This window comes from Pocillopora verrucosa, chromosome 2 (assembly GCF_036669915.1).
Source record: "Pocillopora verrucosa isolate sample1 chromosome 2, ASM3666991v2, whole genome shotgun sequence".
Classification (NCBI taxonomy): Eukaryota; Metazoa; Cnidaria; class Anthozoa; order Scleractinia; family Pocilloporidae; genus Pocillopora; species Pocillopora verrucosa.
Window position 1 is genome coordinate 13,581,979 of NC_089313.1, and position 25,925 is coordinate 13,607,903.

The 25,925-nt window shown below is 38.5% G+C and overlaps 3 protein-coding genes across 3 annotated transcripts in view; 1 reads left to right on the top strand and 2 right to left on the bottom strand.

Annotated features, from left to right (window-relative positions):
• The window catches only part of LOC131788870 (uncharacterized), a 22,254-nt gene extending 18,663 nt beyond the window's left edge, over nucleotides 1-3,591 (top strand). Inside the window, exons 11-16 of the mRNA XM_066162457.1 lie at nucleotides 126-254; nucleotides 941-1,060; nucleotides 1,569-1,685; nucleotides 2,263-2,370; nucleotides 2,694-2,921; nucleotides 3,499-3,591. Of these exons, the coding sequence (XP_066018554.1) occupies nucleotides 126-254; nucleotides 941-1,060; nucleotides 1,569-1,685; nucleotides 2,263-2,370; nucleotides 2,694-2,914 (695 nt within the window). The 3' untranslated portion in view covers nucleotides 2,915-2,921; nucleotides 3,499-3,591. The remainder of the gene's footprint in view (nucleotides 1-125; nucleotides 255-940; nucleotides 1,061-1,568; nucleotides 1,686-2,262; nucleotides 2,371-2,693; nucleotides 2,922-3,498) is intronic.
• Nucleotides 3,592-4,050: 459 nt separating this feature from the next.
• LOC131790528 (uncharacterized) lies at nucleotides 4,051-13,664 on the bottom strand. The gene is made up of 15 exons (XM_066162863.1): nucleotides 13,392-13,664; nucleotides 12,859-12,979; nucleotides 12,263-12,417; nucleotides 11,494-11,612; nucleotides 10,450-10,541; nucleotides 9,888-9,998; nucleotides 9,408-9,500; nucleotides 9,233-9,274; nucleotides 8,498-8,611; nucleotides 7,828-7,899; nucleotides 6,967-7,089; nucleotides 6,446-6,556; nucleotides 5,483-5,599; nucleotides 4,855-4,962; nucleotides 4,051-4,367 (listed from the first exon to the last, which is right to left on the bottom strand). The coding sequence occupies exons 1-15, from the start codon at nucleotides 13,635-13,637 to the stop codon at nucleotides 4,051-4,053; spliced, it is 1,941 nt and encodes a 646-aa protein (XP_066018960.1). The 5' UTR covers nucleotides 13,638-13,664.
• A 1,086-nt stretch (nucleotides 13,665-14,750) lies between these two features.
• LOC131790538 (uncharacterized) lies at nucleotides 14,751-25,400 on the bottom strand. The gene is made up of 16 exons (XM_059107751.2): nucleotides 25,036-25,400; nucleotides 23,665-23,785; nucleotides 23,191-23,342; nucleotides 22,620-22,720; nucleotides 22,381-22,472; nucleotides 21,984-22,097; nucleotides 21,086-21,178; nucleotides 20,793-20,834; nucleotides 20,316-20,429; nucleotides 19,418-19,510; nucleotides 18,847-18,903; nucleotides 18,156-18,278; nucleotides 17,478-17,588; nucleotides 17,021-17,128; nucleotides 16,283-16,390; nucleotides 14,751-15,888 (listed from the first exon to the last, which is right to left on the bottom strand). The coding sequence occupies exons 1-16, from the start codon at nucleotides 25,267-25,269 to the stop codon at nucleotides 15,662-15,664; spliced, it is 1,890 nt and encodes a 629-aa protein (XP_058963734.2). The 5' UTR covers nucleotides 25,270-25,400; the 3' UTR covers nucleotides 14,751-15,661.
• Between the last annotated feature and the right edge of the window lie 525 nt (nucleotides 25,401-25,925).

A 25,925-nucleotide genomic window follows, 5' to 3' on the forward strand; every position in this document is an offset into this window, starting at 1 on the left:
TATAACCACGGTATCTTATTCAATCAATGCATGTTTATATATTCGAATGTTTTTATGGCTGATGAATTGTCCGTTGGTAAATAAAGATTATACATCTATCATAAAGCACATTTTTCTTGTCCAAGATTGCAAGAATGAGAACCCCATATGCACTCTATGGTCAACCATGGGAAAATGTAAAGATATGACCAGGCTGATGAGTAAGCACTGTTGTGCAACTTGCAAGAAAGTTATGGATATCCCAGCACCCAAAGGTATAATTGCCACCACAGGTTTTGTTCAGAATTACTTCTGTCTAGATCTACTTTCAATGATATTCATTGTATATTGTTATTTGATGAAGCCAGCGCGTGGATTGTGCAGGCCACATTTTTCAAGGTTATTGATGTTTGTAATTCGAATTTATCTTCCTAATCCATACGAGTCTTTATTCCACTCTTACTTCATTGATATTTTCAGTTTTGTTTTCCCTGTGTATATCATAATATGTTATGGTTTTCATCAAGCTGACAATAGTTTTGGCTCTAAAAATGTCTACAATTTCTGGTTGGATGCTCTAAGAGAATAGAGAAAATTATCCCAAAAAGGCTTTGAACAAAGAAATAAAGAAACCCAGATTAAAATTTAACCTTGGGTTAGCACTAGGATCGGCCTTTGAGCTACTGGGCCCTTTATTTTTATATGGCTTTAGGCCTTGTTGCAGCCTTAGTTGAGAGTAAAAGTTATGTATAACAGCCTTTGAGCAAGCGCCCATTGTTCGCGATGCAGGACGTGAGTTTCTCATCTCGCGGGTAGATTGGAGACGAGTCAGCGAAAGGCTTGCCCCAAGACCTCTTGCAGACATCTCACCAACTTGAGTTGGATGAAGAAATGCTCGTGCCGAAGCGCTGAAAATGAGGGTTTCCTCGCACATTAGTTATTTATCCATTTCTCTCATTAGTGTCATTAGCATGCAAAGATGACAACATCAAATGTCCTTTCTGGGCTTTGGCTGGCGAGTGCTCAAGAGACCGAATATGGATGCAAGGAAATTGTAGGAAGAGCTGTAATCAGTGTGGAGGTGAGTATTAAACCTTTACAGCCTAACACCCATATTTATATTTTCCATACTGTTCTCTGTACATTTACCAAGGTGCTTGCGAGGAGAATTGATTTAACGATCCACAGCTTGTTTAGTTGGTGATCATTTCCTTAATTCTTGTGACGTTAATGTTTTTTCAAGGGGGGAAATAAATTCTAGTCACTCTCAGTGGTTAAAGGGTTAAGGCTACAGTTAGAATGGATGAAATTTTACTGCTCCTCCCAGATGGGATTTTCAGCATTTTGTTGGATTCGCCAGGATTGTCGGTACTCATCATTACCTTTTTGAAATTACAGAGAGGAAACGAGTGACGAGGAAGCCGCCGGAAGATTAACAGAAAAATTCCTAGCAATGTAGATGGAAAATTAAGATTTCTAAGTCTTCAGTTTGCGTCGAAGAGAGTTTCATTTGTTCACGCTGGCTGCTCAATTTCAGAAGACATTGCCCATTCTCATTACAAGTTTTCTTGACTTTTTTTCCTCCACAGTTTGCCAGGATAAGGAGCAGAAATGTGCCGATTTAGCATTACTGAGAAAGTGCACAGAAGGTGACAAACGTCTTGTGATGCTGAGAGATTGTCCTCAAAGCTGCGGTCTTTGTCAAGGTAGTACCGATTAAAGTTGGGTGTTTTTAATTCCTAGTGGTACATGTACTTTTATTTGGTAGAATGAGAGTAGTCATGATTAAAAATGACAGAAACTGGAAACTCTGGTCTTAGACGTGATTCGTAACACCAATTTGCATTAAATCTTATGATATTGACCGCACCAATCACGAAAAAAGCATTTTATTAGGAAATTTAGTGTTAACAACTGAGTTGAAAACGTAAACTGGCCACCGTAGAGGGTAAAAAAGCTGACGTTTCGAGCGTTAGCCCTTCGTCAGAGCGATTGAAGCATTTTATTTGTTGGGTTTCTACATGACCTACATCTCCTTTTGTCCATGGGATGCACTGTCTGTGCAAATCACAGAAAAAAACGTCTTGATTCCAATAGTTAAATGCTTTTCTCTTGTAACGGATTGCACGTAAGTTCCATTGGATACTACATATGCCTGCGTTGGTTTCTTATACACGCAGCCTAAGGCAAATAAGCCAGAAAATAAGAATGAAAGGAAGCCAATCGCTGCTTCTCCTCCAGTAAAACGTCACAACAGGAGTTGATTCTTTTTCTCTGTTACAGTGTATGACAGATACGACTATTGCCCTGCTTGGGCAGCGCAAGGCGAGTGCAAGAAATCGAACTGGACGTGGATGAGAGACAATTGTCCCCTTAGTTGTAGCATACCACGTGAGTGTCTCGTGACTTCGCTATTTTGATCAAACGATTAAGCACTGCCTCTCAATTTTGATCTCTGAGAAAATCGTACATTAGGTTTACTCGCAGCCAGCGTCAGTATCTTTTTTTGTCAAGGAAGACTTATTTTTCTTGCGTGTCCTGGCTAAATATTTTTCAAAGTTTCGCCAACTTCCTAAGGCCTGGGGCTAGTGGCGTTTTATAACACTTTTGTGTGGCCACGTGATACTACGAACTGAAAGATGGGTTAATGGGAGCTGCCATCATTACATTTGTGATGACGTTTCTCTTACGTAATAACTCTTTTTCACCCGCAGTTTCTGAAGTGCAATTTTGTGGAAGTGTGAAAGATGGCAACTATCCCATCCCCCAGATTTGCACGGGATATGTATCCTGTTTAGGGGGAATCACTCGTCACAAGTTATGTCCAAGTGGAACACTTTTTAATCCCCTGAAGAAGTTCTGTGATTTGCCTGTTAATGTTAGGTGTTCGCAGGAAAAGGATCTCACTCTGAAAAGGAACCATGTGGCAGGATAACGTCTAGGTAAGGTTGGAGTGAGTTATATTCCTAATCAACTTGGTGACGGAAGGTGCATCTGCATTTTTCCTGTAACATAAAAAAGCGTGTTTGCCTTCCTGCGGTTTTATGCCATGCCCTGTGTTCAAGAGCGGCCTGATATCAAGAGTACCATGATCACACAATATGGCTTTCTATCAGTGACAGTTGCCAAACGTATTAAGTAATAAGAGTACTCCAAACATGATAAATATCTTCATTCTGAGCTGAATGATATATCAAAGCGAAGCGTGCGAGCTTATATCGTGAACTATTTGGGCAAGTCGACGTAACACCACCTGTGCTATACGAAACAGTCCACTGCAGTTTTTTAATGTCCATAGTAGAAGTAGAGAAATATTTCATGGAATAATTTGTGTTTCGTTTACATTTTTAACTTAAGACGGAGAAGGTTTTATGAAAAGGAAAATGGATATCTAACTTGTTGTCAAAAGAATTCTCTCGCACCTATCACTGAATTCAGAGAAGGTTAATTTAAAAAGAAGCTAAAACATAGACGAATAAAGTAACAATTCTCCTTTCTTCCCTTTTCCTCCACTTTCAGGTGGATTATAAAAAGAAAACGAAAATTGCATTGATCTTGATATTCTCGCCGTTTCACAACGTCGTGTTTATTCTACTGTCACAAGAAGTGAACAAAGACTAAACCAAAGTGACTGAGACAGTTGTGATCATGTAACTTTATTATACTGAACGTTTAAAACGACAAATCTGTTGTTGTATGATATTTGATAATATCATATTGATACATTAATATTGATCTTGATTACTAAAAATGTGCTTTGAGAGACCCACTTTTTATTAATCGAGTGTCTTCAGATAATCAAAATACTTAGGTGCTGTACCTTATTAAATTTTGTGTTTTTTGTAAAAACTAAGTAAATCATTGAATAAGTTGTGAAATTAATATAGAAATAAATAGATTAATGAATTAAAAAATTGATAAATAATCAGACAAATAACAGAGGAAAACGTAATGAGGTTTACGCCATAACAAGGGTTAACTGTATACAAACTGCTTTCAAATAAAAGAAGAATACACGGAAATTTCATTTTTGCCGTAGTTAAATGTGGTTCATCAGTGAAACTAATAATTTCATTCAGCCGCTGAAAGCTGATAACTGCATCTCGTGAAAGCTTTTCTTGATAAACTTAAGATAGGTATTGACCTTTGAGTCTTGCCCTTTCTCTCTGTTAGTTTGTTCAACTGAAAAAAAAAACTTTTCGGGCAAACTACAGAACAGCTGGCTCGATCTGCCTCCACACACATTCTCCTTACAGTGTCAAATTTCTTTCCTCCGGGGCACTGCACGTGACTTGTGACGCCATATGAACACGCTATGTAGGCTTGGCACGTGGTGGGGGCCTGATAATTACCGTTTTCTTTTCCACCGCAAAACGAGGCTTCTGAAACTGAAAGACGGCTGGAATAAAAAAGACGTTAAGAAATACACTGGGTGTGTAGGATAAATGGTCTTCAGTGTTCTTTTGTAGTCAAGCTTCTCGTTAACTGCCGAGAACGTCCATTTATTGTAAGTACTAATGGTTCTTCTTTCAAGGATCATTCCCAAAAACGCTCCATATATTCCCAAAAATTATCCATATAAAAAGCCAGTTAAAATTATAGATAAACTGTACTACTGACCGAGTTTTTAGATTCCAATGAAAGGTTACGTTACTCCTTTTTAATCTCAAATTGCACCCACTTTTTAATGGCGGAGATGAAAATTAAATGATCTCCTGGGCGCACTTCAGCCAGCAAGAATTCAGTACAAACACTCCTGCTTCTTAAGCGGAAAGTTCAGGAGAAATTTTGCGTGACGTGCTTATTAAGCGATAAAATTAGGGTAGATGTTTGTTCGCAACATGACTGCATTCGGTGGATATACCCCTGACTTACAAGGTACGTCACAGCTTCGTGGACAGTGATCTACCATCCATGTCCAATTGGATCTTTTACATTCGTTCATCGCAGACCAGGCGGGACATTGATCGTGTTTGTCATAACCTGGACAGAGAAAAAAATCGTAAATTTGAGTCCAGAAGCTTAGCCGTAGAGTTTAAATGAGACAAAATTTCGTTTCGTATTCTCAGCTCTGTTTGAATTGAGTAGCTGGGTAAACGAAGATTGGCAGAAGGTAATCTTCTTGTGCATCAGGCTCTTAGTAGAAGTATCATGTAGAAATATGAAAAAAATTAACCAAAACTTCAAGGAGTCTTGTTCCTTATTCAATTAAACACTAAACTTCACTGGATCGCATCTCGATTTCAACCAAAGTAATCACCACGGCGAGAAAAAAAACATTAGGAGGTCAAGTAAACTCCCGGAAGAGCGGGAAAACACCGGCAACTAGGTCGCGATTACCGTCCTTACTGTCAGATTTGATTGGTTTAGAGTGTGATGCATGCCATTCTGCTGTATCGTTCACACTTGATAGTAAAAATGACAAAATCGATACAATTGAATTCAAGTTTTCTTTTTTCGAATTTCATTTGAAAATTGCTCCATTGATGCAGCGAGGCCTTACCTTTACACATGCCACAGCTATTCCTACAGTTTGTGTTCATCCACGATATTCTGTCCCCATACTTGCATTGTTTTAGTAAAGCCCAAATTGGACACTTTGCGTCTGTATCTTTACAATCTTAAGCAGGAAAACAGAGATTACTTTCATTGAAATCTCCCAGCTCTAAACGACAAATAAAGATCGATACAGGTAACAGACAAGTAAATTTGATTGTTGTCTCGTGTAATCTGGTTCTCTTTGTAAAATGTACTTGTGCTTGTTAACACCAAATCATGTTATAGCCTATACTAATATTTCTTAGTCTCTCTTAAATGAAGCGATGACAGTTTTTTATGGGGGGGGGGGGGGGAGAGTGACTAACATATCGTTGCGTGGAGATCGTGTACTTAGATCGTTAACAAGGACGAGAATTGGAAAAGAACGTGAGAGTATTATTTCCTGCTTAACTTGCACTTTTATGAGTCGAATTCAGGTGAGCGTAGAAAGCATTTTTGATAGTGTCACTTGCAAAAAACTTTGCGCTAGTAATATCGTTGCTGTTGCTATACTTTTTAGTTGAATGAAGTGCGACGGATGTTTGGCAACCACGTTTTGACGTTAAAATCGTGTTGTTGTCCTGGGTAACTGGCTCCGTTTTCAGTGGCCAAAACCCCGTTACCATACTTTTACCGCGCCTCACTCAACTGGCAATCGAATTGAAAACGTAAGTTGGCTAACGTAAAGAGTTTGAAGGTTGACGTTTTGAGCGTCAGCCCCTTCGTCAATGTGACGAAGGGCTAACGCTCGAAACGTCAAGCCTTTAAACTCTTTATGGTGGCCAATTTACGTTTTCAAATTGGTTATTAACTCTAAATTACCTGTTATACTCTCTTACCGACGCAGCACCACAGTTTCTTTAGAAACTTACCCCTTTATTCGTTTGACAATCGAATTATTGCTTTAATCATCACGAATGAGTCTCACCTCCACATTGATTACAACTTTTTCTGCAGTTTTGCAGCATCCATGCTCGATTGACTTCACATTCTCCCGTAAACGCCCAGTGAGGACAGCTTGGAGAAACATCAATGCAGTCTGCAATGAGATGATGACTTATAATTTAGGGACTATTTTACAATGCCTAGTGCTAAATCACTTTTTAAGGTAGCCTGTTAATCGGTTTCAAACGTTTATCGCCAAGATTTTCGTATACCCAGTTGTATTGATGCTGTAAGTTAAGAGAGGATATATTTGCCCTCATTATCGCTAAAGATGATAAAGGCAATGATAACATCAATAACAATTAACATGATAGTTGTTATTATGATGATGATACTGATGATGATGATACTGATGATGATGATACTGATGATGATGATGATAGTAATAATAATGATAATAATAATATTAATAATGATGATGATGATGATAATAATGATAAAGATAACGAAATAAAAAAAAGTATTATCCCCTTAAGAAGTAATAATCGGACTCGATCTTGATACCTTTTGGCGCCTGATGATGTTTACAACTAACACAACAATTCGGTATCATCCACAGCGGGTTTTTTTCACACTCGCCTCTTCCCGCCCAAACTTCACAATGAGAATTTAGATCGGTATGACACTCTGAAAAGACGAACATTTGCGAATAACACCAAATAACACGAGTGCCAATAAAGAAATAAACTAATAGCCAGATGATAAATAAATGAATGAATAGTAGAAAAATGAACAGATAACGAATAGATAAACAAATTAATAAGTGAACTAATAGAATAAACCAGTGGCAGAAGCACAAAACGTTATAGAATGTAATCTTAGGGTTCTACGTGACAACGCAAAGGGATTTGTTAACGATTCTAATACCAAAGCCATCGATAACGCAAACTTTAAATAAGTTTTATGAAACATGAGGACTGCTTATATCAGTTACTTTGTATGTTTTAAATGGAAGGTCTGTTACAATCATCATTAGTTAGGTGTTAGCTCCTAGCCAAATGATATCTTGTCAGCATACCTTGTACCCCGGGTGTGACTGTTGGAGCATTCACTGTGAATTGACAGAAAAGATGATTACACTCAGAAATTAAGATGGAGCTTTGTCCTCTGTTTCACGTACAGTACCAAAATTACAATTTTTTTCTTAAAGAGAATGGTTTCCTTTTATCTTGGCTATAAACAATTTCCCTCGTGTATTGTATCTTAAGCACCAAAGCCCGTCAATTCGTTATATTTTGTGGTTTTTTATATTCTCAACTGATGGTTAGGAATTTATTTGCCTTAGTGTTTGAAAAATTAAAATTTAATGTTCAACTGCTTGACAAACCATCGATTTCAGGTTATGAGCGTGCAAAAGACACTTACTCGATGTCGCTGTGGTTGGTGGCGGGGCTGTTGTCGCTTGGGCGGGTGTTGTGGTGATTTTGCTGCCGTCATCTGAAATTATAATGGACGACTTTTCAGACGCAGTTTAGTAATTTCTAGTGAGAAGAGGTTATACGATGGCTCTAAGTGGTGAATGAGCTTCGGCATTAGTTTTTTTCGGGTAGTTGTGTTTGTATTGTCAAGGTACTCTCTGCTTTAGTTTCCGTTGCACTGCTGTTGCTCGTAATCTTAAATGAAGTGCTGCTTTTGAACTTTAGAACTGCATTTTGCCTCGAAGCTTAGCTGATCTGTATTCGGTAACTCAGTCTATTTATTTCTCTGATCAAAACGAAGTAAAACAAAAGAAAACACATTTACGTGTGAGCTGTAACTTGCAAATGAGACGTTTCAAATTAGCTGCACTCTCCTGAACGATATCTGTTTCCCCTCATAGATATTAATTGACCCTTAAAACAAATATGTTAAATAGTGACGTAGCATTTGTGAGGGAACGAGTAAAAGATCTTACAGATTTGCATTTTGGTAGTGGGATATGTATTACTCTCAGTGGCTTCTAGCTCGGGAAATTACAAACATTGTGTTCAGTAGATGGACCTTTAGCCTACTCGGTTGGCATTAATAATGAATCAAGCATGTATTAAAACCTTACCACAGTATCCACATGTAGCGGCGCAATCAACCATCATATAGTGTACTTTACAGTTGTGCCCATTCCTCACTCGCCATTCACAAGTGTCTTTCCCGACGGCGTCGTAACAGCGGACTGAAGTAATCAGTTGAAAGAGAATATATCAAGTGCCAGGTTACATGTACTCCTGAAGCTGCTATGTTAAACCTTCGTTCACGTGTGGATATGAACTCGTTTCCCGTTGATGGTAGTATTTGTAGCTTCGAGGAAGATCGTAAGCATTGAACTATAGAGCTCCATTGCTCATTCTAGTCATGTGTGGTTAAATACTTTGCTAACAGAGACTTAGTTACTGATGTAGTTTTTTCTTGTATTGTTTTAGCTTTTATGTTCTGATTTTCAATAGTTCTTGGTCAACTAGCTCATTCAGATTTATTCTATTATTTTTAACATTTTACCGCTTTCGATCGATGTATTCTTTCTACAGATTTATTACCGCATTGAGTTAAACTCAGTAACAAGAGAATTTATCTTGTTCCTCTATTCAAGATGCAGTGTCACTAGCGTAAGCGCATGCCCAGTAACGTGATATCAAACCACAGGTGCCTTGGTGTTCGTTACGAAGCAAACAAACAGGAAAAAGTAGAATGCATCAACGAAGGACTCAATACAGAGTCTGCGTATGTCAGCTCATTTTCATTTTCAAGCCATTGTGTTAACCGGCTTATAAACTCTGATTGTTTGAATGATACCTACTTTCACAGTTTTCACCGTAGAAACCAGGAGGACAAACCTTCCCTAAGCAGAAAAAAAAAGGCGCCAGGTTAGTGGTCTTGTCCCAGTGATAAGTTGTAATCTAAAACTGTCATAACCTAGGCTCTTTGTGCTCCGTCAAGAGGTGACGATCGTGTAGTTCCTTCATGTTATTTACCTGAACAGTCCATGCCCTTCCAGCCGGAAGGACATGAGCAAACACAGTTTTGAAGGTTCACTGTTCCACCATGTTGACATTTCAGTGGGCACTCTATAAGTATAACAGAAATGTTTTAGGAGTTTTAGTATCTGTTAATCCACCTAACTAAAAGCATTATTAAAATTTAGTCAAAACAGGTGAAAGCAAAGCTGGCACTCAAAGAATTGAATGATCCCCTCCATCCTTTTTCCGCTGCCTCCATATGCTAAGGATTTTGTTTCTATCCATATGTGATTTATTACTTGCGAGACACAAGCGCTCTTGCACTTTCAATCCTGAAGATCGCTCACGTAGCAGACGTTTAAAAAGTTAGCAAGATGAAGAATGCAGATCAAATTGCGGACAACGAAGGAAAAATATTCCGGCTACCTTAGTTTTCCTCGCCTAACTCTTCGCTTCTGGCTTCCCACTACCCAACACCCTCTTAAGCCAACTTACCGCACAAGCTGCACATCTTTGGGCATTTCTTAGCCATTAATTCACGACTGGAAGTACACATTGCTTGTGTGAGGCTTTTACCACATTCGCTGTCAAAGTTATCACAGTCCCCTTTAAAACAAACAAATGCTTCAAAAGACTTTAACACTAAATCATCAAACTTCAGTAGTTTTTGTTAGTTCAATTTGTTTCTTCATGGTTGCTGAGGCAAAATAAGTCATGAGTGGTTATAGCAAACGAAGATTCATATCACTTGACAATAAACCCAGTTTATGATGAAATCTCACACTAGGATTGGCAAGGAAGAGGCTAGAGTGAGAATCGAATTCGACTTACACACGATTCCTGAGTTGCATTGAAATCTGATCGCACAACAGTTAGATAAATATATTTACAAAGACTACCACGGGAAATGGGTAGGACTACAGTGGACTCACTGATATCAAACCACGTTCTCATAACCTTATCATGATATCTAGATATTTTTTTGCTATTTGGATAGTGCTCATCAACAAATAATGCCTCTCGTTCAACAGTAGAGACCCTCGAAGTCTTTACTTACGACACAGGTTCTTGTAGCAGAAGCCTTTACCAGATGCGCATTTGCTGCATGGAGCACCAGTCTTGTACGGATATTGTCCGATTATGTTACCCCTAAAGCCACAGAAACCAACACAGGCTGCGTTAGCTGTGTTGTTATACCGGCGATGTTTCATGAATAATGTAATTCGCCTTTTTAATATCTTTGGATTTAGATCTTGGAAAAATCGTGAGATCGTTGGATAACTGGTAAATTATGTTGTGCATATTGTAAACATACATGGTCTATTTTAAAAGTCGAAACTGTCTTTGATCAGTTGAGAGATTTCTCTGGGGTTTCTTCAGTCAGGTCCTTGCAGTTTTAGTTTAATTTTCCGACAGTTTCTTGTTAATGATATCTTAAGTATTAACTAAACTTTTCGCTTTCGACTGCTCACTATTAACTTCAGGGTAATTTGATGGATGATGTTTTTAAAAGTTCTAAGAATGACAATTTTAATTGCTTTAATTCGTCTTAAAAACAAATAGTTTCTCTAGATAACTCTGCTGTCAAATTTGTTTTAGATTGACTGTATCACTGTTCTACATTGACTGTATCACTGAGTGTTTCCTGATTTCATACAAAGGTGAAAAAACACTTTTCCAGTTAATATGATAGTTAATCAAAACTATTACCAGACTCTCGAACGTGATTGGTTATCACTTTCCCGATTTGAACACTAATACTAGTTACTAATTATAATTGGTCAGTGTCATTGTGCAGACTACGCGCCATGTGCGCGCGCTGTTGTTTCGCATTTCGCTGAGCTAGCTTTTGTTTGTTGTGAAAAAGTACAACCAATGGCTAGTTTGTCTCTCAAAGTTTGTCATACTTTTGACTAATTGGTCACAAGACTCCGTGTCGTCCACTTCTGTCAGTAATCCTATTCATAAATCACAAATTGGATTCCTGCCTCGAGGTAGTCCGATTTTGCAAATCACTCGCATGATTACAGTCCGAATTGGACACACTCAGTCCTTTCACCATTTCTTATTATGTGGTAAGATAAGAATTTGCGTGACGTACGTTGGACCATAGTCGCAAGTAACAATTGTCTCTCCAGGAATCCAGTGATGTGGTGGGCCAAATTCTTTATCACACCAATTTACTCCACATCCTACATATCTTGATGTTGCCCACGCAAGCTTATGAAATACGAAAAAAAAAAATTTTGACTCGTTAAAAGCATTAGGCATAACAGATAGCTAGGAATGATCCTTCAAATAACATAATTGAGCTGTCGCATCAAAATCAGCCTTTTGCTGATACAGTTAACTTAGTGGGAATCAATCAGGTTGATCAAAGAGTTTTCTCTGTGGAATCGAATGTAGGAGTTGAAAGGAGAAAAAGAGAAGGATTAAATGCAGAAATTATGCATGATGCTGTGCACCGACTCTGTTTCTTCCATAAATTTGATGATGTTTCTTTAAAGAGTCTAAATATCATTTTCGATCGAACAGCTTTGATATGCAAAAAGTTTTCAATCACTTTTCAATTGAGTATCGGTGGTAATCCAGGATTGTTTGTTTGTTTGTTTTTTTGCTTTACTTCATCTCGAGATTGGTCCAGGAACACGTGCGCTTTTTTCAACCAATCGGATTTAGGAAGTTTGCGCCTTTTCACTCTGAGTTCTCTTTGACTGCTCTTGACCTTTACCTATCGAGTGATTGGTCATTGTCATTACACTGGTTTTGGTTTTACGGCACTTTATCAAAAAGTTCTCTGACATGGAACAGCCATATATGTTTTCATGGGTGGAAAAGTTGCTGGAAACAAATGATGATGTGATGAATACCTGTGTGTAATGCCCGCAAGGCTGTCTGGAACACTGAGCAGCTGTCATTGGACTCGCAAATTTGCTAAACTTGTAAAACTCGTACTCCTTGTACCACTGCGTCACGCGATCCTCTGGGTTTTGTAATTTGCCCCATTCTCTTGCAAGATTTTGACCTGATTTTAAACCGCGGGTTTCCTTTTACTACGAGACTAATTATAGTTGCATTGGAAATAATTTAAAGCTTAACAGTTTCTTTGATAATCTACTTGAGTTTTATTCACAGGCTTGTTTCCGAAATTCCACTTAATGAACCTGATAATAAACATTGTAAAGCCAATGACATCATTTTTTTTCGTGATAATTAATCCGGAAGTGGAACGGAATTCTCCAGTGACACTTAAAATGTCTATTTTACAATTGTGTGCTTAGTTGCTAAGCCCTTAAGTAGGAGTGAGGCTTAAGATTTCCTTGTAATGTTACAATCTTTTCTGCTTTTCAAGTTTATTTACACTGTGTTATCTTGCCGACGATTTTCTCGGCTCTATCATGTTAAGATAACTCTTAGCAAGGCCATGACTGTAGAATGGACTCTGGAGGAAGTTATTTAAACGTACCTACATGTCCTTTGAAGGAAACGGGATGAGGATACTCATCACCAAATTCGAGAAATCCATGATCCCACACACATTGATTGGACCACATCTGGGCCAAATTAGCTAAATCCTCGTCCCAAAACTACAAGCAAAAAAATGTAGAGCATCCTTCTCCACTAGCATACATTTTACTCACTTTTTCTTTGTAAGGAAAGAATATTTTCGAATGGTAACGAAATGAGGAAATTGTATCGCATTTGGTGGGAAAAAGATGCACTTGACCCATTCACATACGTACATCAAGCTATTGCACAATAGCCCACTCTGTAACGCCACGTACACCTTAAGGAAGTTACCCATAATCACATATACAAGGGCTCGGATTACGTTTATGAAAGTTTAGGAGGTCTCCACCCGGAACAAAGACAAACATACGTCTAGCGATTTTAAAGGTGACCTTGTGAACAGGTGTTACATTTTAAGACTACTCGTTGACGAACTTGTTGACGCCTTGAGCATCAATTACCTAAATAAGAAAAAGAAAGAATACTTACCAAGTACTCCATATCTGCTGCTGGTGGATCAACCATTCCACGAAACTTGTTGTGTTCGTCCAAAAATTTTTCTTTTTGCGCCGCGGTCAGCTCGCTAATAGCGAAATCTTGATGCGATGGTCTTATTCTACCAGTTGCTGAAACCAAGGCTCTTCCATTGAGCACCAAAAGTCCAAAGATCACATAAAGTGGCACTAAGTGACGCTTGAAGATATCATGTGCGTTACTCTTTTTGAGGTCAAACATCGATCCAGTGGTTGTTTGTTCTCTTAAAATCGTTGTTGTTGTTGTTTGTTCTAGGTTTAATTCATATAAAGTTTCGTTTTCCAATCCAGTTTACCTGATTGTTTTTCTTTTTTGTATATCCTTTAAACGTGCCAAAGAATATTTTAAAATTTAACAGACGCACGGTTTTCAGAGTGCCCTCCTTTCTCAAAGATTTATACACGACATTATTTACAACCACTACGTGTTGCCTTCCCCCTTGTTCAGCTGAGTTTCTCGCTGTCCTACGTCCTTAGTTCTTAGTGTAAACTGTGCTTATACTTACGGAATTGTTCGTTTTGTATATCTCATGTTTATGCTCTCGACGTTTTTTCAATCGTTTATTGAAACAGCCACTGGTACGTATTATGTTCCTTTGTTTGGTACCTGTTAAAAGGTCTTTCTGATTGAGGAAGCTGCCATACCTCTTACTTTTCAAATTACCTGTATGGGCTTCTCTCATGACGGGGATGATGATTGTTCTTTTGTGATCATGCAAATAAGCCTTCTTAGCCTAATTTTTTTGTGTGAAAATTGTTTGAATTATTGCTTTTGGATATGTTGACGAAACTTGGGAAGCTGAGTTACATGGATGAAAAGGTTTTTATTGGGAACAGATCCGTATGGCGAAAAAATTGTACCCGAGGACTTGGATACCACCCGAGGCCACAGGTCGAGGGCGGTACTAAAGACAGCTTGTGCGTGTAATTGTCTCACTGGATGGCACGATAACCATAAGGTAACTTTGAATTCTTCTTTTCAGCCAATGACATTAAGTAGCTACGAGGCAATCTGCTCTATCGGATTTTACAAACGATTGAAACCACGAGAACGCTCACAGTTCCGCTGACCTGATGCTCTTCACATGAAATTTTTGTAGCCAACACTTAACACTTCTTGGGTCGCTTAACCTAAATGGAGGTTTCGAGAACCAGTTGTCTTTATTTAGCACAGAGAAAGGACACCGTACGGACAGCTGGCACAGGTGAGTATTTTTTGTTCTTTGTTTTTATTTGGTAAATAGTTTGTGTAAGAACTACCTTATAACGTATAAATATTGGGGTCGTTTTTAGTATGACTTGAATGGATGTGTGGTAACTTTTTGCATGGGCCGATCTCTGTTCGTATGAAATTTAAATTTTTAAAAAAGATATTTTTACTCCGCTTTAAATTTTCATATGTCTTACTTACCAGTTTACCTCTTTACCTTACCAGTTAACCTCTTTAAGTAGGTGAATGGTACGAAGACAACGGAATTACTCTGACGCGCGTGATGAGCAGTCGCTTACTCGGACATTTTAAATTTGTAAGCTCCCTAGCAAGTAGCGCATTCAATTGTCGCATTTAGGAGGGACAGTGATAAGTGATTAGTTTGAGGATTTTGGTGCGAAAATTGTGGTTTATTAAACTAACGCTATGGTAGTGACTTCTAGCCTGCTATTTTAGAAGAGTTTTTTTTATCCGCTCACAGGCACCAACTTTTTGAAATGTCTTTTCCTCTTATGTTTCTTAGTGAGAGCTTCCCCATTGAGGTTCTCATCTTCCCCTGATTAAATGGACCTTTCCACTGCATAAGCTTCGCTTGCATAATCACCAAACCGAACAGTTTTACAAAGTGAGTAGCAAGAATCAAATCAAGTAAGTTTCATACATCTGCCTTCGGCTTGCTGGTTAACCCAGGTTTGGATATTGCGGAATATCTCTGACGAGTGTCTCGACCGCTACACTATAACACTTCTTCTAAAGCCACACCTCTAAGTTTTGATTACTATTTAAACTCAAAATTCTAAAGCAAAAAGGAAAAATATAGAGCCCCTCTTTATAATTAGCTGAACTTTTCGTTAGAACTTTGTGGTTATTACGATTATTGTTAGACCGCGGGTTTAGTTTTCCACTTGGAGCCCAGTCATCACTTCCCTAGCGACGCAAAAAGGTTTCAACGCGTATATATAGTCGGGTGCAAGTCGTGTTTGACAGGCAACAACGAAGTTCAACTCTGTTCTTCTTTACAGCGTCATTATCATAAATGGCTTCGACTTTTTACTTGGAAAGACCACTGTACAAGCGGCTTGATCAACTAGTACGCATATCCTTCTAACTGTGTCAAATTTCTTTCCTGCGGGACATTTCACGTGACTTGTAACGCCATTCGAACAAGCTATGAATGCTTGGCACGTGGTGGGGGCCTGGTAATTACCGTTTTCTTTTCCTCCGCAAAACGAGGCTTCTGAAACTGAAAAAAAGAGTCCGGTGGTGCCAACTGGTTGATAATTCAAAGATTTTGGCGGGGAATTTACAGCCATTTCTCCTCAAAAAGTACTAAAAACAAATTGAGCTCAGAGTGCAGAAAGGATAGAGTCGAAAGGTACAAATATCGGAGAAGATTGATTGATGCAACACAACATTTACGTTATGAGGTATACGGTAGATATTGATTACTGTGCACTTCTTTCCGCTATTTCCCAGCATTCCAAGGTATTGCCAAAAATGTCAAGACATTGCAACGCGGGAAAAATGCAAAATATTGCTGATTTCTTGTCCGCAAATGTCGTTTTTAACCAGGTTTCAAACCTTATTCTCTCAAGTGATAAAATAGAGCTTTTTTCGATAAGAAAACTGTCACTTACATGGAACATCACAGCTTCGTGGACAATGATCCACCATCCATGTCCAGTTGGATTTTTTACATTCGTCCATCGCAGACCAAGCTGGACATTCGTTATGTCTGTCGTAGACTTTAGAAAATATCATATTTAAAATATATCTGTTTAGGTTCTCGTTCGTTCTGTGTATCCTGTTGACAAGTCACGTTTTCAAAGTGTTTATATGGGGTGGGAGTTCTATCAATACATTGGCAGGTCAAGTAGAGGTTAATTGGAATAAAGCATTCAGATGCGTTGCTTCAAAACCCCCATCCCCCATCCCCCTGGAGTGGATGCTTTTCTATATTCCTGGGTGGAGAGGGTTAAAAAAACGACAGTTGGTTAGCATGCACTGTACTCTTACGGTAATCGTCATCACAGTAGTCAAAATGTTAAGGATTCGCGAGACGAAGCCGAATGAGTCCGCCGCAAATTTTGACCATTGTGATGAAAAATACCGTTGTCGATAAGAATAAAGACCACGCTAGACCACAGTCGATTTGTTTTTTACTACAGTGTCGACGTCGTATAGAACGATTGTCTCAGGACGTGACATGTTGAAGTGAGCAGTGTTGTCTGTACTCTTGCCGAAAACGACAAATTGACCAATTAGATTGCGACATTACTGCCAATCGTGGTAAAACACATTTTGAGAGTTGAGAAAGTTGTAGAGTTAAAAAAAGGTTTGCGCATCGCTCTGAATAGAAATGAAAGTTCTCTCACCTTTGCATAAACCACAGCTTCTCCGACATTTTTCGTGTATCTTTTCACCTGAGTTGCATTGGTTTGATAAAGCCCACGATGGACATCTTGGGTCAGAATCTGTGCAATCTGTAAACGTTTCAAAACGTTGTACTAAATTGTTGCAGAATAATTAAAGTCCCAAACAATTAATCAATCTTAAAAATATATTATTAATATTATTCATAAATGGCTTTACTTCTTAACTAGGTCCTCTGAATTTAGTGACGCATTTGGGTCGCTATAAAAAGAAAAAAACAGTTTTAGAAGTCGACGCTACTGCTACTCGATATCACAACCCTGAGTCATCTTCAATGAAATTTCTGCGTTCTTTTCCACTGTTAGCAAATCATACTCTCTCCCTCGTCTCCTGTAACTTTCCCTGAATTTCTTTCTCTGCAGAGGTAACGCTCAGTGGCCCCCACTCCATCCAGCTCACCTCCACATTGATTGCAGCTTTTTCTGCAGTTTTTAAGCATCCATAATCTGTTGTTTTCACATTCTCCAGCGTAAGCCCACCTTGAGCAGCTTGGGCTTGCATCAGTGCAGTCTGCGAGGAAAAGATTATTTTAGCTATGGGTGTTACAGGATCGCAATATTCGTTTTCTTCCTGAGCACAAAAAAAAAACGGTTTTCTCTATTTTTCATCAATAGTGTTGGTTATGCTTGTTTCCCTGCCTCAAATTGTACTTATTACGAGTATTTTTTGTTATGAGCATTTTTATTGTTTTTTTTATTGCTATCGTAATTATTGTTACCGTTATGATGACGATGATGATAACTTTCTGAGAATATTCGCTATTCCTAGCAGAAGTGTTTTCTTGATTGCCAGCAGTTTAATGATTTTTCATGATTGTTATAATAGTAATTATTATAAGTATGATTGTCATCATCATTATTGTCGTATTCCTATTCTAAATACCCAATAGATGGGCTTTGAGGATTAATGTATCATGGTTTGATTTTCACTGTGAAGCCTTCTCAGCTTGTTACCAGCTAGATCAGTGATGCGCTCTCGTTTATTTCTTCCCCTTTCAGAATCAACCCGATTTAGAAAATCGCTTACGGGACATTCGCATGTTTACGGTATGATTTAGGATTGTCTATGCTCATCTACCTTTTGGTGCCTGATGATGCCGGCAGCTGACGCAACAATTCGGTATCATCCACAGCGGGTTCTTTTCACACTCACCAATTGCCGCCCATCCCTCGCAACCAGAATTTTGGTCGGTTTTACACACTTGGAATCAATGAGATATAAGATCAAACATGAAAACACAGTACTGAAGAGTAAATTGACTCATTTCTTTCCGGAGAGGTATGATATCATAAAGTACGATAAAATAGTAATTTGTAGTCTTTGAACAATTGATTATGATTATGGCTAGGGAATGACCTTTAAAAAGTCGTCATTAAAAAAAAAGTCACAATTATTGTTCGATAGATTTGAGAGGTGTTACATATTTCTTAATCACAGACTATGGATCGAATCATACGCCCAAACTATATTTTCAATTTCGTCTCATTTGTGTAACGGAACAAACTAATCTAGATCAAAGGTAGCAACTTTTGTAACAATGAATGTGCACTACACTGCTATAGTAGACTTGCAAGGGAAAAAAATTCTGTCTAGTGCCTGAACAAACCAAATTAAATTAAAGGTGGCAACATTTTGAGAAATGATTGTGCACTACAGTGTTAAAGAACGTTTGCAAAGGAACCTAATTTAATAATTTTTCGCAGCCGGCCATAGCTGATTCGAAGAATTGTTCATATTCAGTGAATGTAGGGTTTTTAGCCAGGCATACCTTGAGGCTTGGGTGTGGGTAGAACTGCTATAGCATTTGGAGTCACAGTGGAAGAAACTATGAATAGACAATAGCAGAGCAAAGTGATATCTGACATAAATTACGTTCGTTGCGTGAGTTTTAGTTTCAGATGTTTATTTTTTTTCTTAAATAAATGAAGTGGAGCTTGCTTAGCCCCATAACTATACAAAATAGTAGTAACCCATCAAGCCGGAAAAAATTTGGATGTACGATCGTACGACCGCACAAGGTGCTACTTTTAGCATGCGTGGTCAACTGTACCGCAGGCACGCCAACGCCACGGCTTTGTCCAGTAGTTCAGTGGTCAGTGCACTGGGCTCCGAGTCGGACGACCCGGCTCTAGTCCTGGCCAGGGCAAGGCGTTGAGACGTGCGGGAAAAAAAAGTGCGAGCTCTGCTTTTAGGCTTGGCTAAATCTATATATTTTTTTTTGTTCTCCGCAACCATTGAGAAAACTAGACCCCATGTACCTCGAACAGCGGTACACCTCTATTACCAACCTTTTACCCATTTACACCACACTGAAATGTTTATGATTGAAGTACATTTACCTACTGGTTTTGAGGTAATTACTCCGGGTTGAGGTGTTGTTGGCATTGCTGTGACAGGAGCTGCTGTTGTGGTAACTTGGCCACCTGCAGGGACTGAATAAGAAAAGCCACCATCATTTTATGCGCGAACAACATACTATATCCATCGCAACGACTTACATCTCATAATTCGCTTTAAGTGAGGTTAATAGAAAGTACGCCTTTCTTTTCCACAACTTCTCTCGTTCTGATAATATTTTCAATTAAACGATTGATAATGATGATAATAATTATAATAATACAGCATAAATGTCTGATGTGCAAATAAAGCAATTTTCAAATGCGCATCACGAAAATAGTGCATGATCATGATATAGGGATACCGTATGATGATATCAACAATTTATAGGGTTTTATGGCTTTTGCGCATGGCCTTTTGTTAACCAGCTTATAATTTACGCCTTCTTTCTATTTGGCAAACAGATCGTGAGATATGCAGCACTCAGCTCTAGGATTTATTTCAAAGAGGTAAAACGAAAAATTGTTTAAGCGCAACTTAAGGGCTCCGTTTAACAAGTAATAAAAATCATTAACAAATTTATGATGCTAATCAAAAGTTCCTGAGGTCTAAGATTACGTGAAAATTTTTTAATCTCCGTTTTATACCGTCAAGTCATGTAGCATGTTGTTTTGATCTACTCACAACGTATATTTTTTAAAATTAAAAACTTAAAGCCACGTTAGATCCCTAACTGCAATGTATGCATGTTAAATCACAACTCTTCTAAGCGTTCGTGTTCGAATAACGTCATAGGTATATATATTCCATACCTGTTTTTCGCTATCATGTCAGCTCTTGACCTGATTAAAACCTTCATAATTGCAACTGAACAACCTAAAGCCACCTAAGATTCCTTACCGCAATATCCGCAGGTCAAAGCACAATCTATTTCCATGAATTTCTGTTTACAATCAAAACCAGCTTTCACACGGTATTGGCAGGTTTCCGTCCCAGCCTTGTCGTAACAACGATCTGAAACGATTTCAAGGGGAGCCTGGTGATTTATTGCACGTACAATGTGATGAAGAATTGTCTGCGCACTATTTTGATAATTTTCCAAATGCACCCATTAAAGAATAGCGCACTTTTTGTATCATTTATCACCTACCAAAAGGTTTTCAGTGATAGATCGATATCTCACCAGGAAACTGCAAACAAATCTGGACAATGATAGTTGCTTATCCTGCTTTGAAACTTTGAGTTGATCTCGTAAATGAATAGGTGAACGTTTTGGTTTATAAAATCAAGGAAACACAGTGTTGTATAGCATAAGCGTGGAATGAACAAGTCGTAGAATCTACGGCATAAAGAAGATTAAGCGTGTCAATAACTTACTTTCACAGTTTTCTCCATAATAGCCAGGTTCGCATGCCTTGTCTAGAAAAGGGATTGAAAGAAACAATGATATATTATTCAGTCGAGGTGTTCTCACAAGCAAAGTGGCCCACACCGGCGGAGCTCGCCTGTTTTAATGGCTGTCATAAGGCTCCTTGGGGTATTGATACTTCTACCGGATGGGAGGTTAACTCCGCAGCATTTTGTCGCCTTTCCCAGACAGTCAATTCCTACCACGAAGTTTCAGATTTATAGAACTGTTCTACTTCACGTTACCGATTCCTGTGGCCTACCTGAACAGTCCATACCCCTCCAGCCAGAAGCGCAAGAACAAACGCAGTCCTGTTCGTTTAATGTACCTCCGTTTTGACATTTTAAAGGACACTCTAAAAAGAAAGCGATAGAAAGATCCGGGAAATTATGGGTGTGCCTTACGAGAAAATTAAATTTATTACTCACGCGCCTCTTAGAGGCCTGATTTAAAATTCGGAATTGTTCTTGTTCAGTCAGATTAATCACAAATCGTTGTCGAGATTCTAAAGCACATGCGTGGGTGCATGTTTTTCACGTGTGGGTTTCAAGAGTTTGTTTAAATGAAAATAAAAACGCTATCTGAAGGGGTATAACACTTTTCCTCGTGTTTTGCAGATGCCTTTTACGTGCTTTTCACGTGAAACATTACTTGCATATAAAACTTTGTTGTGAAATAAGAACGATAACCTTGTTAAGATTGTGGCTAGATTTTACTAGTGAGAGCGCCTTTCTGCACATAGATTTGCGCTTTAGGTTCTCAATATTGAGTTGATAATATAAAAAATATTGAAAATGATTTCAGCATCCTGATTGATGTTTAAAATAGTTTTGAAAATTTGGCGATAATCCACGGCATCTAGTAAAAGATGTTTCCAAGTCAGTGGACCAGAGGGTTACTGAAAATAATGAGTGTATGCAACAAGTTTTATTTCGACTCTCTTTACTACATCGTGCTGAATACACACATCACTTCTGAGTCGCCTTTTTCTTTATAACGTAACGATTTGTTCACTTTTATAACGTCGTTTTTAACAAAAATCTTCAGACCTGAGACAAGCAAGAATTACGCCTTTAGTTCTTCCTGTTCATTACACTAAGCAGCGAGTTTAAGAACAAGACACACTTACACATTAACATTTGGTTTCAATTCATACTCACTGCACATATTGCATAGTTTAGGACACTTCTTCTCCATTAATTCTGGGTGTGAAGAACACATCGCTGCCGTCAAAGAAGTACCTCCGCAATCTTTGTCGAAGTCAGTGCAATTTCCTAAAATTGATTTTTAAATTTTAATTCCATTGTAAAAAGGTTCAGAAACACTGATAAGTCTGGAGTAAGATGAGCGTCCTGGACTCATTAGTAAATTGTTAGTGTGGGTTTAGAATCACATCGTAGCCTTGAACACTCTGTTACTACAAGTAAGATTACAGCTGCTGTGAGTTGTTAGTTTGATTTTTACTATATCATAACACTGAACACCCTGTTATCAAGGTTACAGCCGTGGCTTGTTAAAAAATGGTTTGTTTATTTCAATTGGTTTCGTTTCACTTACGACACAGATTTTTGTAGCACCATCCTTTACCAGATGCGCATTTGGTGCAGGGGGTACCAGCCTTGTATGGGTATTGACCTCCAATGTTACCCCTAAAGTTCAAGTAAAAAGCAAAAGTGTACATTGGCTTGAGACCAACGTTGTAAAGCTGGACCAGGTCCACAGTAGCACGGAAAAAGAAAAGAGAAATTTTCTATTGCTAACACACTTAAGAATATAAAGTAACGACTTGTGCTTACGTTGTATAGTCACAGGCCACCATTGTTCCCTCGACACCGTCGTTAAAGCTCGAACAGAAGTTAACTGCGCATCCAAGATGCTTCGCTTGAGCCCATGCCAGCTGAAAGGAAACTTAAATCACGTTTTTTGTATTCATACCTGTAGAGAAATATCCTTCTTAGTACAAGATGATAGCATCTTAGTAAGACACAGGGACAAGCAAATGTAATGCATTCAACTGATTACCTGCCGCTGGCTGTTTGCGCCCTCGATCGTCCGTTATTTACTTTCGTTTGTAGGGCCGTATAGGCGCTTCTCCTTCAGTTCATTAAGTTGTCCTTTGATTGGTGTTTATTTCTGTCCCTTTTTGCTTTTGCTTGATTTCTTCTTTACTGTTAGATTTTATCGCTGGTTTTTAAAATTCCTAGCTTACTCGTTTTCAAACTTCTAACTTTCTTCCTTGTGTGCGTCCTAAAGCTTGTTGGTTTAATCATTAAATCAGTGATCGCTGTCGACTGGAACCTTCAGTTTTCTTTACAACTTTTAAATGCCCTGTGAACAAGCTGCACATGCGCAGCAGCTCCAAAATACCTGTGTGTAATGTCCACAAGGTGTCTTTCTACAAGAAGCTCCCATCGGGCTTGTGTACTTGCCAAATATCCAGTATTTATGTTCATTGTACCATCTCACCACGCGGTCCACTGGGTTTGAAAGCTCTCCATACTCCCTAGCAAGATTTTGACCTGGGAACACAATCACAACAATTTAAAAGGGAGGCAGCAAGTGATTTAATCCTTATAGCAGCTTTTTTTGGTATTGATCCACTAAACCCACGCTTAATTACGGCTAATGTTCATCAGTCTTCATGAGCACGGAATATACATAATAAAATCTTATGGTTATTATGATGAGAAACAATCCCGCCATTTCCTCTTCGTATTGACCTTCCATCGATAATTCTGTTCGGATAGATTTAAACCTCCTCCTGTTTTTGGGTTTACGTCGCAAACATACTTCACACTTGAATGTATAGCCTGACTTCTAAATTGTACAAAATATATTTACCTATTTGTCCCTTGAAAGGCACGCTGTATGGATATTGGCTTCCAAACATCACAAATCCGTGGTCCCAGATGCACTTGTCTGCCCACATTTGAGCCATATTTGCAAGATTATCGTCCCACACCTATGATCAAAGACTATTTGATAGATTGACTATGTATGAGGAAATAATACAGTAGAGAGGAAAAATCAGGACGTTGGCCGGGGAAAGTTTATTTCACTAAAATTATTTTTAGCTTGGGTGGGAAGCATAGCGGTTTCCTAATGCAGTTTCTTATTGCTGAAGTAATTTGATATTAAAGAACCAATCTCACCGCTATTCGTCAGTACATCAACAAGGCGCACCGAAAGAGGACAGATATTTTCCATTTTCCGTGAGCAAAGGGCCATATGCGAATCGAAAAGCAAAGCATGACATGAACATGTATACAATTAAACAAAATTCGTTTCCAGATCTAGCAAAACCTGACTCATGCCTCGCCGCATGCATATGAAGGTTTGTAATAGAACGGCTACATTTGTACAAAGAAAAACGGCTTCGTAATGTTCGGTTAGTCTGAGAATTTAATTATTCTGTGCTTTATCCATGTAACCGTCATTGATTTCTAAACCTAATTTTCAATAGTTTCTCTCTCATGTCAACACACGCATGGGGTGGTCTAGGTACAACCATCTACAAATAACCGAAGTGAAATCGACTCATTCCGAGGCTTTCTTCTCTGTCTCATTAATGGACCAGGACCTAATGCCATCTACTCGTATCTCCGTCTTAGCCCGAGTCCGATTCCCTCACAGTTAGTGTATGACCATGTGTGAAACAAGCTCCGGCATTTTTCTCCAACCACTAGAGCTTCCTGGACTCGAGACTCGACTCAATTCGCCTAATTATATGCTTTTTTTAAATGTACATTTACTTTTGATTTTGAATCATATAATCACCTACCCAGATTTGAATTATCATTGTTGTTTATATTTGAAGTCACGATTGCGTTTTAAGTTCGTAGTAGTGCTGCCATACACTATACATTTATAAAGAGTGTCATAACAGTGGGGTGCAAATCTTTTAAGTGGTACTACTCTCTTGAATTAAGGTCAAACCTTTATATAATAGCCAAGCTAGTCTTGTGGCCCAAGAGAAAGTACTGACATGGAAATAAACACTTACTTCCTGAATTACGCCGTTCCTGCCCACACGAAAACAAGGAAAATAACTGGCTTGCTTGCCAAGTGGAGAGGAGTGTGCCTAGTTAACCTTTTACGGGAAAGTACGAAGGCAGAACGTTTTTTGTCTCAGCGTTTCAATGATCCGGCCCTAAAAGCGCGAAGATTTCCATTTGGCCCTAAAATCTCTATTGTCATTTTTTTTTCACTTACCAAAAACTCCATATCGGCCGCAGTTGGTTGCACCATTCCGCGAAATTTGTTATTTTCGTCGAGGAACTTTTCTTTTTCTTCAGCTGTAAGTCTACAAGTTTTAAAATCCTGACTCCTTGGCGACTTCATAGCGAGAGACGTTACACTGTCCTTTGTGCGAAACTGTACAGTGAAGCTAACAACCAAACAAAGGAAATGGCCGAATGCATCTCTTTGCCTACTCCGAGGTAACATAACAAGATTCTGTCTGACTGAAATTATTATGGTCAAAAGACAGTGACTCTTATTTTAGATTTATGCCTTTACACTGGCTCATTAGGTTGTTATTTAGTTGACCTGTTCAAAAATTTGGCTTTAGATAACCCGAAAGGTTACATGTTTACTTCGGGTCAACAGCGCAAGGAGTGTCAAGAGGAACTCGTCAATTTTTGCCGCTGTTTCCCAATACTGTCGACCTGTCGAATACTTTTGTGTTCCAAGAATGGTAACCAGAAAATTTTTGCACTATTTGACTTACATGTAACTGGTTATAACTCTTCTTATTTCTCAACGAAATTTAGCATCGTTTTTGTGGTACCCGTTAAAAGGTCACCAAGTACCTACACGAGACCAAGAAACAATTATTTTTAATCACATCATGTGACTAAGAGTACCGAGTTCCATGATAATTTTGCGCAACAGTAAGTTCGCCAAAAATAAAACTCCGCAAAATTTACAGCGAAGTGTCCATGTCAATTTAAATAAAATTGAAAATAATTATAATAATAATAATGATAATAATAATAATAATAATAATGATGATGGCAATAATGATAATAATAACGAAAACAAGGAGAAGAATAAAGGTTCATTCATTGTATAATTAAAAACTATTCTTAAGAAGACTCGAA